Genomic DNA, 18,601 nt, shown 5'->3' with positions numbered 1-18,601 from the left:
CAAATTTTGTTGTTTGGAATGAATTAAAATTATTATTATTCAATAACATTGAGGTTGTAATATATTTTTAGGCCTTGCATTTTTTTTAATGCTTTGTTCAAGGAATTGTGCGGCGTGTCGCGAGCTGGACCCAGGTGTTGGATTTGGGCGTGATAGTGGCGGTCGTGAGGAGGGTGTGGAAGTAAAACAAGGCCAATGAGGTAGATGGAGGACGTTATCAGAAGGTCCCCCACGCCTCGGCCTACGAGTGACCAGCGGCCAGAGGCACGGAGAGAGGTAGAGCCGTAGAGGCAAATGTGGGGTCTTGGTTGAGATGCGATCTCTCTCCTTGGAATCGAGGCTACATTGACTGAAGCCTAGTATTTTCCACTCCTTTTGGGATCCTTCTGGATAGCGTGGCATGCAACGGAGAGCTTTCTACATGATATATGATGCATTACAGTGGACCCTCTGTAGATTTTTTATTCTATGATCTGCATCCACACAAAATTTGAAGCAGATACTGTTCAAAAATCCTGCAAGAACGTGTGGACTGAATCATATCGGATTAGATTTTGAAGAAGTGTCTGCATTCTGTCATGCGCCATATCGTCCTTAATTTGGCTTCCGTGGAGGATCATTTTGTTTCTGCATTAGTTTAAAACGGTGATTTGAAAGCAGAACAGGGGCAGAAATTTCTTGCTCGGTTGTCCGAGCTTTCCCTTGTCTCGTTTAAACTCTTCCGGGCAGCGCGCTGAATATCCGTATCTAACCTGTATCTCTAAGTCCAAATATTGACTCTAACTGGTCCACATCTTACGCCAAGAAGACGACCGTTCCACATTCCTCTAGCACAACTAGCCCTCACCAAACGAAACCATTATTGTTTATGAACGAAAACAGCGTTCTTTTCCCAAAGAATACGTACTACAGTCCCTAGTCCACCCTTTTCCTTCCTACCTACCTCCACCGAGCAATATAAACATTTTTTCTTTTTAATGCAAGAGCAATATAAACATTTTTTTTGATGCAAGAGCTACATAAATATTTTACTCCACTCTCTTCTACTTCAAACTGCCTCTCCTCCACAATGACCTGGGTAGCATTCCCCTCATTCTTCCTCCTCTCCTCTGCACTAGGAGCAACATTAGCTGCCAGCCAATGGACAGGCCCTCGGATGGAGGACTGTGAGCCAAAAATTTGCGGGCAAACAAACGTCTCATACCCATTCTGGCTCCCCGGACGACAACCATCCTACTGTGGCTTTCCCTCCTTCAGCCTTACGTGCGACAACAACGTGCCCACCATCCAAATATCCGGTCAAGATCATTACATCCAGAGCATCTTCTATCAGAACCAATCCATGTTGGTTGCCAACGCCGAATACGTAGATGACAGTTGCCCAGTTGCCCATCTAAACCTCTCAGTTGATCCCAAATCATTCACCATCAGCTCGGCCAATAAGGCTCTACTTTTCTCTTATTGCCCAGAACCACCGCCGAATCAGTATAGAGTACCTTGTGCTTCTACCAATACTTCTGTCTTTCTTGGTGGTAGCATGATGCCTAGCCACATAAATTTATCAAGCCAATGTGATACTGTCGTTGCACCAGTCTTGGCCTATCCAGGAGCTAATAGTAGCGATTATGCGACCCTTCTGAAGAACGGATTTCTTTTGGACTGGACAGTCACCGATTGCACAGAGTGCGCAACAAGTGGAGGCAAGTGTGGGTATGCGAACACGACACAGCAATTTATCTGCATCTGTGCTGATGGAGCTCATTCCACAATCTGCAGTAAGTCTTCTGTCCTAGATTCCTAAAGAGTTCCTCTACCATAACTATGAAGCAACGATATCCTGCATGTACTTAAGAAGAGCACTTCCAGGAAATGTCATCAAAAAAGTTCGGTTGTATCAATTGAGTCCATGATGATATCTTCAAGTTCCATTGTTCTGTGCTTCTAGGCTTGCTGCCTAATATCAAGAATCTTGCAGCAGTTATGAGATTCCAGTTGCCAGAGTTCTCATTCATCTCCTTGGAGGGAGTGAGGATCTGCAATTGTAGACCTTCTTCTGTTAACTGAATCCCCCGTTTTTAGGTCCAGTTTTCCTGCATCGCTTCTTCGATGTTGTGTGTCAGTTCCTGCATGTTGATGCTCCACTGAGGCCTTCTTCTTACTACTGTCCTCCCTCTCACATGATGCTCCTTAGGATTACCTTAATATTTTTCCCTTTTTTTCTTTTCTTTTTAAAGAAAATTGCATACAGCACCACTGTTTCGTAAGGGTGGAGAAAAATCCCTTGTAAACAGCGCAAAAAAAAAGGAAAAAGACACTAAAGAAATAAACAAAAAACAAAAGAAAGTAGAAAAGAGAGAGACGGAACAAAGAAGCAGATCGCGTGGAGTTGGAATGAACAGGCTGATCGGATTGAGACGCACAACATGGCCTCTCACTTCAGCCAAGATGTTCTGACTTCTCTAGCAGCCCTCTTGCAAGGGTCTTGAATGAAATATAGGAGAGCAGGTCAGGGTTACAGAATCTGCACCAACCAACCGATCTAATTGATCCAACTCTTTTTATTTTTGAGAAGAACAGTCAAATTGATCCAACTAATCTTTTGTTTCGCTTTCTTCCATTGCTTGTATGCCTCCCAAAGAGTGACAATAATTTCAACAAACTACAGAAGCTCAAATCTAGTCCATCTATCCATGACCATCTTGAGCAAATTGCATTCTAGATGAATTATTTGATAAAGTCAATGGTCTCTGACGTTTGGTTGGAATACCAGATTATAATGCCCGAGACCGTTAACATAATTTTGACTTCTTTGAATGTAGAATTTATGCGATTTGGAGTTTACCTATGTCAAGAAGCAATTTCTTGTTCATTAATTCAGAACAACAGGGTGGAGTCTATAAGAATTAAATTGGGAGAATGCACAGTCTTACCAGTAATTATGGCCCTCTTAACTGTAATATTTAAGTAGAAATTTAAACAGAAACAGGCTGCCCTCTTTATGGCTGTAATATGGAATCTATTTCTTATCTTTTCATTAGATGAAATCTTGTCTAAATGTTTACTTTACTTCCTCCACATTCCATCAAAAAGAAATTTAAACAAAGCCATAAATTCAATCCTCTAAAACTTTATCGCTGAACAAGATGCCTCTGAAACGAACCTTAATCTGCACCCTCTTTAACTCTTCCAGGTCCTTTTCCCTCTTTGTTTAGGTTACACAGACTAAGTATTGACACCATTTTCATTAGTCTTTGATCTAAGGATGAAATATTGGTTTGACCAGCGTAAGATCAAATAGAACAACAAGATATTAAAAAAGTTGATGGGTGGCATTATGGATCCCATTTTACACTACAAGAGAGAAAAAAATTAAATGGTAGCCAAAATTTTGTAGTTACGTTACTAGAACTTTCAAGTCTTCAATCCTTACAATTAAGAATAGAAATGATATAGGATACTTTGATTGATTTACTATGTGACTTTGTCAATCTTGCACTAACTGTAACATTTACATTCTTGCAGAAGACAATTCCACTAAAACGAGAAAGATTGCAATAGGTACATACTCTTCGCCATGGCAACCTTTTAAAGATTTTTCTTCTAAAACTACCTTTTGAAAGTTTTGAATATTGGGCAGCATGCTATTTGCTTAAGGTATTTGAGATATTCTGGACTTTCTAGCAACAGAAAACAATTTCTCTAATTCTTGATGCCAACTTTTATTGTAAATGAAGAAATGCATTATGACTAAATTGAATATCTTTCAGCATCTCCGCAACACACTGTTTTATAAAGTAGGCTCTTCTGCATCAGATTAGGCTCTGTTGATGATAATGTGAGGAAACCTGGAGTCTCTATATCTGCATAGTCAAAATAATCTTCTTCCATGGCTTTATGGAAGTACATCAGGTGAACCATGTCAGAAATAAGGCACCCTAATGCATGAATTGACTTCCTAAATATACCCAACGATGTGATGAGAAGTTGAAATAATTGAACCATGTTTTGCACCTAAGAATATGTCAGGCAATAATTTTCACTTAAGGGATTTACTATTCACACAGGGTTAGTTAATTTGCTCTGTTTCTTGTTTGTTAATAGTAAAGTATCCATAACTTGTCTATACATTATGTTGAAGAGTTGTACTAATGTCATTTTGGAAAGAAGTACTTTTTTTTAGTATCCAGGAATCTCTTAGAGTTTTCTCCTTGATATCCCTTGGTCAAGGAAAATATTACCATACCTAGACATGGAAACACCACCGGACAAAGATAAACTTTTCCCTTTGCAAGTTTGAGGGTTCCATCTCTTTATCCATACAACCTTTGTTTTTTGTATTCTGAATTCTCTTTTGGACTGTCAGTGTAATATAATGCTATCCATGGACATTTTATTCCAGAAAAGAGTGCTTATCCATTGACTTTTCATTGCATGTAAGAACATGTTTTATCTCCTCCATCATTCTTAATAAGGGCCCTTTCATTCAAAAAAAAAAGAGAAAATCTTAAAAGGGAAAAAACATGATGCAAAAAGAAAATCTTCAAACCAGAAAAAAGAAAGGGAAGAAGAAGAAAAATGAAGGAATTGTGGAAATGTTTGAGACTACTCAGGTTTGGCAAATCCATCCTAATCCACAAGCTTTATACAATTCTATGAAGAAATTGCCAACTCTCTCTACAGCAATTGCTATCAAAAAAAACAATGGAACTTTAATAAACCTCAACTTTCCTAATAGCAGATGTGTACAACCCAAATTAGCTAAAATAAGCAGGAACCACCTTAATTTTATTTGCAGCATTAGCTTTATTAACATCAAACCAAACTCCGTATAGTATTATCTATTTTGTCATAATATTCTTGTCCAATCTCTGACGTAGATGATTTTTTTTGAGAGAAAATCCTCTACGTCAGAGATTGGACTAGAATATAACATTTATGGAGAAACTTTTTCTGACATAATATCTACTGGATTGTGTCTTATGGTCGGATTAGATAGACAACTTCCTAAGAAAAGGAATTTTTCAACTACTGTAATTGATGCAAAACATAACAGAACAGAGTGCTAACATTTTCTTTAAAATTTTGAGTTGACACTATCAGGGGCATGAAATTTTTATAACCAGCATTCTTTTTTCCCTTTTAACTTAAAGATGAATGCTTTCTCAAAAGAAACTTGAAGGTAAAGCCACCTAATTCTCAGTGGAAAAAAATACTAATCGTGTTACTTTTAGGACCCCAGATGCATTCTGTGTATTTATGGCCTAATGTTATTTTAAGGTTTTGAAGCTCTTTATTCTTACGTTTCTTCCAATCATGTTAAGCAGTAGATCTGACAATTTCAAAGGATGTGGAAAAGAACTTTCACAGAACTTTCTCACTGCATTTCCCTCCGTTCCTTTTCAGGTTTAGCGGCAGGAGTTTCTGGTTTCCTACTGGCGTGCACTGTATTCTTTCTCTATCGGTTTCAGCACAACAGAGCTCCCATGTCGATCCTTTTCTGGAAAAAGAAATCAGATGATGCAAAGAACATCGAAGCCTTTTTAGAGAGTTATGGATCCCTTGCTCCAAAAAGATACAGGTATTGTGATGTGAAGAAAATAACCAAATCCTTCCGTGACAAGCTTGGCCAAGGTGGCTATGGAACTGTATACAAAGGTAGCATGGACAATGGTTGTTTGGTAGCTGTGAAGATGTTAAGCAGCTCCAAGGGCAATGGCGACGAATTTGTCAATGAGGTTTCTAGCATCGGTAGGACCTCTCATGTGAACATTGTCAGTCTTCTAGGATTTTGCTCAGAGGGATCCAAAAGAGCTCTCATTTATGAGTTCATGCCTAATGGATCTCTGGATAAGTACATCTATTCAGAAAGACCAGAAGTAGATCTTGGGTTGGAGAGATTATACCAGATAGCAATCGGCATTGCCCGAGGATTAGAGTACCTGCATCGAGGGTGCAGCACACGTATAGTACATTTTGATATTAAACCTCATAATATACTACTAGACCAGGAATTTTGTCCCAAGATAGCCGATTTCGGGTTGGCTAAGTTGTGTCCGCCTAAAGTTAGCATACTTTCCATGGCAGATACAAGGGGAACGATAGGATATATTGCTCCTGAGGTCTTCTCCAGGAATTTTGGAGTGGTCTCCAGTAAATCTGATGTATATAGCTATGGAATGATGGTATTAGAAATGGTTGGAGGACGTCAGAATATAGATGTTGGTGTCAGGAATACGAGTGAAGTTTATTTTCCACACTGGATTTACGAACATCTAGATCAAGATGGAGATTTACAAGTTAATGGAATAACAAAGGAAACTGAAGAAATTGCAAGAAAGATGATCTTAGTTGGCCTGTGGTGCATACAAACAGCACCAGGTAATCGACCTTCTATGAGCAAGGTAGTAGATATGTTGCAGGGTAGTGTCGATGACTTGCCAATTCCTCCAAAGCCATATCTCTCTGCTCCTTCAGAACCAATAATTGCTTCATCATCAGAACCGAAATCCTCCTATGGTATTAGGGAGTTGATGAACTCTTCAGATCATTTATGAAAACATTCCTGAAGGGGAGTGTCAAGTGTTTTCCAGTCATGTACAAAATCCGGACTCAAGCATGTATCTTATGGTCTAATGAGTAGAGGTTGTGATCTCTTCTGGACAAGTGGATGGTATGCTCATGCCCTGACAGAAATTTTTACGTAACTTGATCGGCAAGCGCATGCAAGAAGCCAATATGGCCCATATATATGAATGCTCCCCCTTTGAAAATTCAGGATTCATTTGGTTCGCAGGGCAAGGTGGGGAAAAAAAGTATGGTCAACAAAAAAATAAAAAAATGCTTCATATTTGGTTGGAGTTTTCAAAGAATAAAAATAGTTAAGTAGCTTTCTATAAGAATAAAATTTCTACATTCACATAAAAGAAAAACCCAAGTAGGGCATAACAAAGTCCAACTCCCACTAGTTAAAAAATAGGGTAATTTTTTTAAACAAATATTCTTAGGCTTTTAGATAGAATGTGGTGGAATGCATCACTTTTCCATAGTCAACCACTTTTCGAAGTATTATATATGTAGATCCAGACATCAATTTTATGGAAAAAAATATTTCATTAGAATTTTTTTTTCTACAAATCAAACGGTCCCGAAATTCAACTTTGTTATTTTTTTTTTTTTTTGAGAGAGAGATAAGTTTGTGATGTAGGTTACTTGCAAATTTCTGCAAATGCCCTGTTATTGCACAATGAACAGAAGTTGCGTATCATAGTTTGCAACAAGAAAACGGTCCCGAAATTCAATTTTATAGAAAAAAATATTTCATTAGATTTTTTTTTCCTACAAATCAAACGGTCCCAAAATTCAACTTTGTTATTTATTTATTTATTTATTTATTTGAGAGAGAGATAAGTTTGTGATGTAGGTTACTTGCAAATTCCTGCAAATGTCCTCTTATTGCACGATGAACAAAAGTTGCGTATCATAGTTTGCAACCAGAAAACGTCCCGCTAGAGTAGTACAGGTGTCTCTATTTTATGCGTTGCGCCTTTCTTTATCTGACTCGGGAGAAATCCCTCACCACTAGTCCGAACTCTGAAGCCAAAGGGAACGTGGTTTTGAAATTTGGGCTCTTACCTTGAAAGTTTCCTTGTCCCGTTTCAAATCCGACGAACTTGGAGATAAATACCTGGAATTCAACCACCAGTAGAAGCTTACCAGACGAAAGGAGAGAACCATGTACCTACAATCCCCTCCTCCACCTTTTCCCTTCCTTCTCCTTCTCTTCTCCATAATATCATTCCTGCCGCCTTCTTTCTCCGATGCCTCCTTGCAGCAATACAAGGATTGCTCTCCGGTCCCCTTTACCTGCGGAGACCTCAGCATCAATATCTCCTACCCATTCCGAATGGATAGCCGTCCTGACTACTGTGGCTACCCGGGCTTCGATCTCACGTGCACCAACAACTCCGCCATGATGATCCGCATCAACGGCAGGCGCTACCAGGTGAAGGACGTCGATTACTCGAACCGGCTTCTAACCATCGTCGACCCCGATTTCCTCGGCCAATCCTGCCCCCAGCCATATGAGAACACTACCTTGGATCTCCGCCGCTTCGAGTACTCCGACCGCGACCGAAACCTCACCGTCTTCCTCAACTGCAGCTCCCCGATGCTACATAGCAACGACTGCTTCGTTAACGATACCGCCGGGGCCGGGCTGCGACTTTATTATGGGATCCAGAACGGTAGTTTGGCTGGTCTTGGGGGGATTTGTCGTTCCACTGTGCTCGTTCCGGTGAGTCAGACGGCTGCAGGCCTTCTGATGAACGGCAATTTGAGCTTCGGGGACGCGCTGCAGCAGGGGTTCGCAGTGAGTTGGAGGGCGGGACGAGCGTGGTGCCGCGAGTGCGTCGACTCTGGTGGGTTTTGTGGGTTTTATTCCAATTCCACCGCTGATCGGCCCTGCTTCTGCCCCAATGATATGGCTAACGGCTCGTGTTCGGTAGTAGGTAAGTTTGTCGACCCTGCACCGACGTTCTCTTTCGTCTTGTTTCTTGATTTATAACCGAAGAACAGCTTCGAAATTGGCAATCATGAGATTTATTTTAGACAAGTTTCGATAAGGCCGAGGATATCCCCGAATCCTAGAGCTCAGTTCCGACCAAGCTTATACAGGGGAAGCTCTTCTCGGAGGTATTGTTCGTTTTGGAGGAGTTTCATAGTCTCTTCCCCATGCACAGTTTTGCCCCACAAAAAATGCGTCTAAAGAGGGGGGAAAGTGTGGTCAACGGGAAAGTAATGAAATGCCTCTTGTTTGGTTGGAGTTTTCAAAGGAGAGAGATGGAAAAGTTGTATTCCCATGGAAATATGATTCCCACATTTCATGAGAAAGTCTTTCCCATGAAAAACATGGGAAAGTTACTTTCCCATGAGGTGGGAATCACTCCTTTTTTATTTTTTCCCAAAAAGACCCTTCAGCATTAAAGAAGCATTAAAGAGGCATTAAAGACCTAATTTTTATTAAGGGCATAATAGAAATTATACATAACTTTCCTACGAAAGTGGATGGTCAACCAAACAAAAGTACTTTGGAAATTTGTCACTTTTCCATGGTTAACCAAACATGCCAAAAGTACTTTCCTAGGTATCCTCTTCCTAGGAATCTGATTCCCAGGAATCATATTCCTAGGAGGAAAAATACTTCCCGCGAACCAAACGAGCCCTAAAGAGAAAGGAGTAGCTCCCCTCCATTTAAGAAACATCTGTTTCTTCCCCACGCACGATTTGCTCCATAAAAAGCGCCTCTAAAGAGAAAGGGGTAGCCTCCTCCATTTAAGGAACAGACCTCTCCGCTATCTAGTCGATGTGGGACTAAGTTCGGACCCTTTATTTCCACAATAAATTTAATGCTAGATTGGGTGCAATCATGCCAGCACTAACTCACCGGATTCCATCAAAATTTTGTGGCTAAGCATGCTTGAACCAGAGCGGTACTAGGATTGGGATTAGGTAGGCAGTTTTTTTGGACAACAATTAGTGGAAAGATAGAGCAGCCATGCTGTGTTAATGTCGAACTAATATAAACGAGCCGTGTTACTAATTTTTGTTTTCTAATTTTTTTTCTTAAGTTTTAGATTTTGAAAATAAAATATATATTTTATTTTTAAAATTTTCGAAAGAAAAGCAACAGTTTTGGCTTTTCCACACATCTTTAGTTGGTACAAGCCAACAGTTGGTCATCGGTCATCATGCATGAATATTTCATAATTTTCCTGTGTTTCCTTTCTTAGGAGATTTTGGGTCTTCTGATAATTGTTAGTGTTGTGGGTGCAGAATGCAGAGCTTTTAAATATTTTTAAATATGAAATTCTTTTAAAGGTGACTAGAGAATCCCAAAAGTAACTGCGTTTCTCATGTAACTGCGGGTTGCTGCATCAAGTATACTTAACCCGGATGGCGTTTTCTAGCCTCCCTTACAATCAAAAATACATCAAGCAGTTAACCATAGGTTGTAGCTAAGTGAACCTTAGTTACTGGTTTTGGCTATGTTTTAAGCTTTTCATTGTGTCACGCCCCGAACTCAGCATTCGGGTCCAGCACGTGATATGACCGCACACGCCCTAGGACAGAGCCCTTGAGAATATGTAAAGCCTAAGATGAACAAAATCTGATAACACCACAATTAATCAATTAATCTAAATAGATAAATCCAAAATATCCAATTAATCAAACTAGTTCATTTACAATTGTTCATCGAAAAATAAACTAACTGATGACTCTGGTACTCGAACTTCATGCCCAATCTATATGAAATTATACATCCTGCGCCTTTGAAAAAAAAAGAGAAGGGGTTGTGAGCTTTGCATTCCAATAAGAATTCCACACATCTACACCAATCCAATACTAATATAAATTTAAAAACTGCAAGAAATCGTTGCACACATCATAAAAAAATAAACCGATAATCAATAATGCTCGAATAATCACTATAAAGTATGTACATCAAATATCAATAGAAATCCAGCTACATAAGTATGATATATCATATAACATCTCATAAATCTTCAATTGTGTTTTTAATGCTTTTCATTCCATTCCTTTTTAACTTGATCTAGATCAATTATCTTTCCGATTTTGGGCTAAATTCCAGTCACATTTCCAATCCGTGATGGAACAATCAATAGTATCATATTTTCAGTCTGTGACAGGGCAATCGATGGTATCACATTTTCAGTCTATAATGGAGCAATCAATAGTATCGCATTTCCAGCCTATGATAGGGCAATCGATTGTATCATATTTTCAGCCTATGACGGAGCAATCGATTGTATCATATTTTTAGCTTGTGATGAGACAATCGATAATATCACATTTTTAGCCTATGATGGGGCAATTAATAATATCATATTTTCAGTCTGTGATAGGACAATCAATAATAACGAGATAAACCCAAAGTCCAGGTTCATTTAATCCAGTTTATATCTAAAAATTATTTTCTTTTACTTTCAGCTTTAGACAACCATGGTCACGTTTTCAGCCCGTGACGGGGGAATCAATATAACATAATTGGTCTAGAGCACCACATCCATTAGTTTGATTATGCAAGTTTAAGTTATGCTCATATATGGATTCATCATACCATCAATTACAAGCATACTCGATCAAAATACAATCTATTACAGAAACTATTATAAAATTATTCTTGCTTCTTATTTATCTTAATCATTAGCACATCATTCATATATAGATACAAAAATATTTATATTATGCATGTCAGTATACAAGAATTCTTACCTTTTTTTTGACGACCAGAAAAACTAATCACCTATCCATACCGTGATCTACAAATCGGGGTATGTAGAACCCTGATCAACGTCCTCTTGCTCACAAGATTATTTTTTTATAGAACCAAGTCAGCATAAAAAATTATCCGACGTATCCAACAATCCAAAATCCTCTACTGATCCACTAAAGAGGTCCACTATCACATAGCAACCCAAGACTATCTAGCAGTCCTCGCAACCAATTATCCCTCGGATCAAGTTAGAGAGAGAAAGCACCACAGAAAGAGAGAGAAACTAGATAGAGGAGAGAGAAAGATAAGGAAAGAGGAGAGAACCATAAGGCTCTTCCTCTCTCTCTCTCTCTCTCTCTTTCTTCCTTCTTCCCAAAGGAAATATGCTTGGCAGCAGTAGCCGCTTGTGGTCGGCGACCCTAGTGGTCAATGACCCAAGGTGGTGCCAACCGCATGCCACGCTTAGCGATGACCGGCCGAGCGGGAGACAGAAAACAAAAGCAAAATAGGGGAGTCCTGTTAAACACCATTCTGGCGGCTTGCCAGCCGGATTCAAGGGGAATAGTGGCCCAATGACCGAAGAAAAGATGGAGAAGGAGGTGAAGGGCTCTCACCTCGGTCCGGCAAGGTTCCGGCGGCCCTCTCTGGTAGCGAATTAAGAAGGAGGGTCGGAGAAGGGGAGTTTACATCGCGATGATTCTCCGCGTTTTGGGTGGATGAAATCAAAGGAGGAGATGGAGAATTAAATAGGCGTAATCCTAGAGTTCGAATCTAATTTGGATTGCCTATGGGAGTCTGCAACTCTACCGAAGTCGGGGTAGAAAGCAGACTCCCAGCTAGGGTCTTCTTTCCCATTCTCCCCCACGTGTCGAGCACAGGTCAAGTATGGGCCTGGCCACTTCGGGCTGGCCCAAAAGCCCAAACAGAACTGGGCTATTACACATTGCCATTCAACTAATTACCAAATTCTTTTAGATGTGATTGCAGAAGCTTTGGACTCGAACGAAACAACAATTCTACCCGAATAACTATATAAAACTAATGAGACATGCTATATGAGACTGGTTTCTCTTATACGAGAAGGATTTTCTAGCTGCTGCATATTTTTGGCTTATTTAATATATCTTTCCCCAAATTCTTTAATCATATCCATTCAGATTCTTTTGTGGCTTGATCAGAAAATTTCCTTTTGGAAATCCTCCCACTGTGCTCCAAGCTGATTCATATTTCATAAATTAGTTTTAGCTTCATTGCTTATTCTGGGAATATCAAAAAAAACACTATGATCAATAGGATTATGCAGTGGGATGTATGTGAATATTAAATTGATAACAAATTCGTGGAAAAGATATGCCTGCTTGTACTTGATACACAAGGGTCTTTTCACCGATATCACTTTGTGTCATCCCCTGTTTCTGGTTGTTTTTCTCTATATGTTGGGTGGGATTAGGTATCTTGCTTCTCTATTGTTAGTATTCTTGTTGTTAACTGGAAACCATCCTATCATGATAAGGATGATGGCTTTTCCCTATTTCCTGCCAGTTACACAATTGGCACTTTGCCCATACTGCTCAAGCATAGCGCTGCAGGAGATTTGAAGTGCATATGCAACTATGGGTATCCTGTTGATAAATTCAACAGTAGATAACTGAAACCTCTCATATGTGGCTTCGCTAATATTCCTGTAAAATTTTCTTCTTGGATAGATACTTCTATGCTTTTAAGAATCTTAAGAATCATGCTTAATTTATGATAATGATTCAATAATGATGTATTATTCCGCTCTCATGTGATAGGTTGAATCGGATAAAATCTAAATCTCAGGAAGATTATGTATGATAATGCATTGACATTGTTTCGATAAAAAGAATGCATTGATACTTACTAGGCCATTCCTCTTTCTATGTGATCAATTTTGTCTTGTGCTAACCTTGTCCGTTCATGGCTCCTATTTGTTGCAGGCAGCAAAAGCAGAACAAAGGGGATTATAATAGGCAAGTATTTCATTCCAGCCAATCCCTTTAGATAGTTATTGTCTTTCTTCAATTTTCACAAGTCGTACAATAATTTTAGGGGAACAGCTAGGCGAAAACCTGTGAAAAAAACGGACTTTAACAAGTAAATAAGTAGCACGCTATAAGACGAGCAATTTGCTGCAACTAATTAATTTAAATCCAGACATACATAGTAACTTTTCTAGGTTTTTAGCTCTGGATAAGAAAGAGAATGTCTACCTTAGAGTTATTAGTGCTACAAAGTTTCCAATAGGGCAGCCACTCAGTTGTAGTTTCTGGATTTTAGTCTAAGCCCATTCCATTCTAGGCTTGCCCACAAGTCCACATCTTTGTTGAGCTGTTCTGTTTCTGAAAACATATTCTAGTTTGGTGAGGTGGGCAAACAGTAGGCATTAATCTGAAGCAGTTAGCCTTAGATGTTATGGGTTCTGAGTTTCAACTGGCCAACTCATATGTTTCTTATGTTCAGCTCCCTCAGAAATTGTAGTACACGTGTATGAGCTTCGAAAGTTTTCAATAGGTCAAGAATTGCAGATCTAGGCCTCTTTTAACAGGATTCCATGATCTATGGCTTCAAATTCGCTTGCAGATCTGTTGAACAGGCAAAGATTCAAGTTTCCAGGTAGGGATCTTTATACTCTACTGCCTCTGGTTTTAAATTGAAAGGCTTTTATTGGAAAATATATGAAGACATCAAACTTCTGCAGTGCCAGTGATGGTTTCCAATGAACTCAGCCATCCAAGGATCATCATTCACCTAACATTGATTAGTTCCAATGCAAAAACATGAAGTTAAGCTTTATACGTTGGAAATTCTGGGCGAAAAGGGATGAACACTCAGACGAGGATGTTAGATGTGCTTAACTAATGAGGAAATAGTTGACCATCTTCTCATTGCTTGCCTCTACATTAGAGAAGTCTGGAGACCATTGTTTTGATCTTAAAAATGATAACTGATCATCTTCTCATCTTCTCATAGCCACGTCGTCCTTTTGGTGGGTTGTTAGTAGCAAATAAACAAGATAACTGATCATGTGTAATGGTAGTTTGGATGTCAAGCATATGAAATTATACTTCCAAGAATACAAAGCAGCAATTATTGACGGTTAAGGATTATAGCATTTAACCAACAGAATTGTACTTAAAGATGGCAATATGATAATGTCTTTCATGGCTCAAGTACTTAAGGCTGAGCTACGAGAAACAGAACAGAACAAAGTAATTTGCATAAAAACTATAAGAGGCCTTGAATTTTTTGTTTTGTTAACAATATTCAATTTGTTTCTTGCTTTCCTTTTCTTTTATGCCTTTTTCAAAATCGAAGGTTGAGGTACCTACTTATCAGACAAGTGAAAAAAATAGATGAAGTGAAGCTCTTAAGCCTGTTCCCTGAAGCAGAATTTTAATGTTCAAGATGACCATAGGTATTCTAAAAGCTATTCATTCTCGCATCTCCTTTAATCATATTAATTATTAATTGATAATGTTAAATGTTATTCCTAAAGTTCTTCTTAGCATTGAAGAAAAAGAAGAGGAAGAAGATGTAATCATGTAGCTCTTAAGCCCATTCCCTGAAGCAGAAGTTAAATTTTCAAGATGACCATAGGCATTCTAGTAGTCATTCATTCTCATGTTTCCTTTAGTCTTATTAATTATAAATTGATAATGTTAAAGGTTATTTGTAAATAGCTTCTTAGCATTGGCATTTTTTAGTCATGAATTCATACTCTTTTTGTAGGTTCAGCAGCAGTTACCGGTGGTCTCCTTTTGGCATGCCTTTTATCCTTTCTCTACTTACGCCAGCATGAAAAACTTCCCAACTCAATCTTCTTTTGGAGGAAAAAATCAGAAAATTCACAGAATATTAAAGCCTTTCTGGAGAGATGTGGATCTTTTGCTCCAAAAAAATACAGGTACAAAGATGTGAAAAAGATCACCAGAAAATTTTGCGAAAAACTAGGACAAGGGGGTTATGGCACTGTATTCAAAGGTACTCTCACGGATGGTCGTTTGGTTGCTGTAAAGATCTTATCCGAGTCCAAGGGTGATGGAGAGGAATTTGTTAATGAGGTTGCAAGCATAGGTAGGACCTCTCATGTGAACATTGTTAGTCTGCTAGGCTTTTGTTCAGAGGGGTCCAAAAGAGCTCTTATTTATGAATTCATGCCCAATGGGTCACTAGATAAGTACATATACTCAGAGAAATCAATTATTGGACTGGAGATGTTATACCAAATAGCAACTGGCGTGGCCCAAGGTTTAGCATACCTGCATCGTGGGTGCAATACACGTATAGTACATTTCGATATTAAACCTCATAATATCCTACTAGACCAGGAATTTTGTCCAAAGATATCTGATTTTGGGTTGGCTAAGTTATGCCCGCCAAAAGTTAGCATACTTTCCATGGCAGATACCAGAGGAACGATCGGCTATATTGCCCCGGAAGTTGTCTCGAGAAATTTTGGAGTTGTCTCTAGTAAATCTGATGTATATAGCTATGGAATGATGTTATTGGAAATGGTTGGAGGAAGAAAAAATCCTGGAGCTGGGGAAACTAGTGAAATTTATTTTCCACATTGGATTTATAAGCATCTTGAACAAGATGGAGGTCTACAAGCTTACGGTGTAACAGTAGAAACTGAAGAAATCACAAGAAAGATGATATTAGTTGGACTATGGTGCATACAAACAAACCCAGAAAATCGACCTTCCATGAAAAAGGTGGTAGATATGTTGCAGGGAAGCCTAAGTGACTTGCAATTGCCTCCAAAGCCAGTTCTATTTTCTTCTCAAGTTCTATCTTCTCCTCAAGGATCATTGATTGATTCATCAGCAGAAATGACCCCCTGAGATGTTTGACTCCCTGCAGGAAGTATGAATTTTCTTTTGGTGTAGCAAACAACACATGAGTGTTGCATCATGAGATCTGCATCGTGAGTCTTGCATCTTGAGATTTGCATCTGGAGATTTGTATCATAAGATTTCATCGTGAGACTTGTATCATAAGGTTTGCATCATGAGATTTAAATTGATGGATTTGGTTTGATATGAGATGGTATGTTTTGTATGGTTTTCAGTACGAAGATACTTGTACAATTATATAAGTATCAGATATTGAAATATGATTATATAAACAATAATACCTTGAATTTGTGAAAAATACATTGTGTAAATGAAAAGTGATATGATAAGAATAACATGCAAATCGGATGGATAAAATATAGTTTAGACTAACCTCGTCATAGAATAATCTTCACGAGCTTATATATGGGATAGCCTCCATGAGCTTATATATAGAATAGCCTCCACGGGTATATGCGCAGAATAGCCTCCACGAGCTTACGCATGGGATAACCTTCATGGGTTTTTATATGGGACAGCCTCCACGAGCTTATGCGTGATATTTTGTTTAGCAGTCTTAGACTGAGTCATGATCTTGGTTAGTCCAAAACCAAAAAATATTACAATTGAACTTAGAATTGAATTAATGAGAAACAGATGAGAAGACACATGAAAATGGTGATGAATAAAGGTTTACTTGTTGATATTTGCAATATATCTCTTTTGATAAGCCAGATGTCTAATGCATGTGCAAATATTTGTTGGTTTAATTGAGTTATATTGGATATTTGAAAAGCAATTTCATAATTTATGTTTTCATATTAGTGTCAATTGCTATTTTTAAATTATATTACATCATTTTATTGGTGTGCATGTACAGATATTTTTACTGGGCTATAAGGCCCATAACCTCTTTTCTCTTTTTTTTTTTTTTCAGTGTTACAGGATGCTTGATTTTTGGCTATGGCTAAGATCATAAATGAAAGGAAGGAATAATTAGGGCATCATTGTTACTGCTTCCATGAATGTATTTTATAATTGTACATTTTTTGTTATTTATTATAAATTGAGATCATTATTATTTAATATAAATTAAAATTATTATTATTTAATGTGAATTGAGATCATGTTTAATGATATTAAAGAATATTGAGGGTGTATTCTCTAAAGCTTTATCTTAGAATACATTTGCGTGTTGGGTTTGGGGCGTGAGAATGGAGAGATAGGGAGAGACTTCAAGAGACGGGAAGGGGAGAGATCGAGAGAAGAAGAGAGAGAGTGAAAGAGATAAAGACGGGAAAAGAAAAGCAAGGCTCCGCCGTCAGTGCCACGACCAACGGCCGTCACGCAGGAGAGAGAGCGGGAGAGAGAAGAGAGAAAAGAGGGAGGGAAATAGGGAGAAGGAGAGAGAGAGAGAGAGAGAGAGAGAGAGAGAACGAGGAAGAGCGGGGAGGAAGAAGGGGTTCAGCTCATCGACGAGGTGGCCGCGGCCCCGTGCGGCGGCTTCCTGCTGCCCTGTCCTATGGCTGCAACAGGGGAGGAAAAGGGCGATGGCCCACTACCTTGGTGTCTGTTGGCACAGGAGGGGAGAGAGAAGAGGAGAGAGATATGAGGTCGGAAAGGCCAGCAAGCTCACGGCTGGGAGAGGGCGGCGACAAGATCCAAAAACAGGGGACGGGGAGGTGGTTAGCGTGTGGCGACCGGCCGCGGCCTTTGGCCGTCGCATAGAGGGAAGGGAATAGGGGAAAGGTGGCGACTGTGGGGCAAGGGTCACGATGATGAGAGAGGAGAGGTCTTGGCTCGAGCGGGGAAGGAAGAAGGGGGATATATCTGGAGGGGGAGATGGGGGCTCCGCCCTTCATCCGGTCATGTCTTCGACGGCGACGGTCGGCCGGAAACTCGAGGGGATATGGCTTTCGGGGGCGCACTCGATTGTGCGGCGCCGCAGCCAGAGGCCTCCGTTCACACCACGCCGCAACAGAGTGACCCCTGTTCACACGGTGGAGGCGGCGTCCCTCCTCTCGCTTCTGTGGGCGGTCCAATGTGACCGGCCCCAATTGAGGCAAGCTCAGCCGGTCCTCACAGCTAGCCACTTGCCTTAACCGATCAAATAGCTTATGAAATTGCACCAAGAAGTTTTTCTAATTTCTGATAAAACATGTTAAATCATTTTCTTTCTGTACTAAACTCTGTGATGGGTTATCTAATGCAGAAGAAAAAAGTAGGGCATGGAGGAAGATTGGAGTAGGTAATGTGTGAGAATCCGTGCGGGCGTGTGTTTAGTCCCACATCGGTTATTTGCTGGGTAGATCTTGGGTACTTATACAGGATCAAGGAATCCAAATAATACCTTCCGGCTAGCCATTTTGGGTGAGGTCCTGGGTTGTTACAAATGGTATCAGAGCGGACCCGGCTCATAACCTATGTGGACTAGAGGACACTGCAGCAC

The 18,601-nt window shown here is 39.6% G+C and overlaps 2 protein-coding genes and 1 pseudogene across 4 annotated transcripts; all 3 read left to right on the top strand.

The window, feature by feature from the left end:
- The first annotated feature begins 971 nt into the window (after positions 1-971).
- Positions 972-2,021, top strand: LOC149753506 (LEAF RUST 10 DISEASE-RESISTANCE LOCUS RECEPTOR-LIKE PROTEIN KINASE-like 1.2). The gene has a single exon (XM_089923540.1). It carries the CDS (start codon positions 1,007-1,009, stop codon positions 1,799-1,801), a length of 795 nt encoding a protein of 264 aa, XP_089779666.1. The 5' UTR covers positions 972-1,006; the 3' UTR covers positions 1,802-2,021.
- Positions 2,022-3,528: 1,507 nt separating this feature from the next.
- Positions 3,529-6,753, top strand: LOC120111475 (LEAF RUST 10 DISEASE-RESISTANCE LOCUS RECEPTOR-LIKE PROTEIN KINASE-like 2.1 pseudogene; annotated as a pseudogene). Its single transcript, XR_016413237.1, has 2 exons — positions 3,529-3,558; positions 5,404-6,753. The product of XR_016413237.1 is annotated as an LEAF RUST 10 DISEASE-RESISTANCE LOCUS RECEPTOR-LIKE PROTEIN KINASE-like 2.1 pseudogene (transcript).
- A 764-nt stretch (positions 6,754-7,517) lies between these two features.
- On the top strand, positions 7,518-16,359 carry LOC103720969 (LEAF RUST 10 DISEASE-RESISTANCE LOCUS RECEPTOR-LIKE PROTEIN KINASE-like 2.1). Of its 2 annotated transcripts, XM_017846143.5 has the most exons (3): positions 7,518-8,507; positions 13,255-13,287; positions 15,047-16,359. In XM_017846143.5, the coding sequence occupies exons 1-3, from the start codon at positions 7,733-7,735 to the stop codon at positions 16,159-16,161; spliced, it is 1,923 nt and encodes a 640-aa protein (XP_017701632.5). In that variant the 5' UTR covers positions 7,518-7,732; the 3' UTR covers positions 16,162-16,359. The 2 variants fall into 2 exon arrangements, with proteins under 2 accessions (XP_017701632.5, XP_088578123.2); XM_088721997.2 differs by lacking the exon at positions 13,255-13,287.
- The last annotated feature ends 2,242 nt before the right edge of the window (positions 16,360-18,601 follow it).

The sequence above is a fragment of the Phoenix dactylifera genome, chromosome 5, assembly GCF_051530095.1.
Source record: "Phoenix dactylifera cultivar Ajwa chromosome 5, Ajwa_hap1_PhDact_Kaust_v1.1, whole genome shotgun sequence".
Classification (NCBI taxonomy): domain Eukaryota; kingdom Viridiplantae; phylum Streptophyta; class Magnoliopsida; order Arecales; family Arecaceae; genus Phoenix; species Phoenix dactylifera.
This window is presented reverse-complemented; position numbering and strand designations above follow the sequence as displayed.

Excerpts from the sequence above, each read along its gene's own strand:
- LOC149753506 (XM_089923540.1), top strand. The coding sequence starts at position 1,007 with ATGCAAGAGCTACATAAATATTTTACTCCACTCTCTTCTACTTCAAAC.
- LOC103720969 (XM_017846143.5), top strand. The coding sequence starts at position 7,733 with ATGTACCTACAATCCCCTCCTCCACCTTTTCCCTTCCTTCTCCTTCTC. Across the intron at positions 8,508-13,254 it reads CGGCTCGTGTTCGGTAGTAG|GCAGCAAAAGCAGAACAAAG; the intron begins GTAAGTTTGTCG and ends TATTTGTTGCAG. Across the intron at positions 13,288-15,046 it reads AACAAAGGGGATTATAATAG|GTTCAGCAGCAGTTACCGGT; the intron begins GCAAGTATTTCA and ends CTCTTTTTGTAG.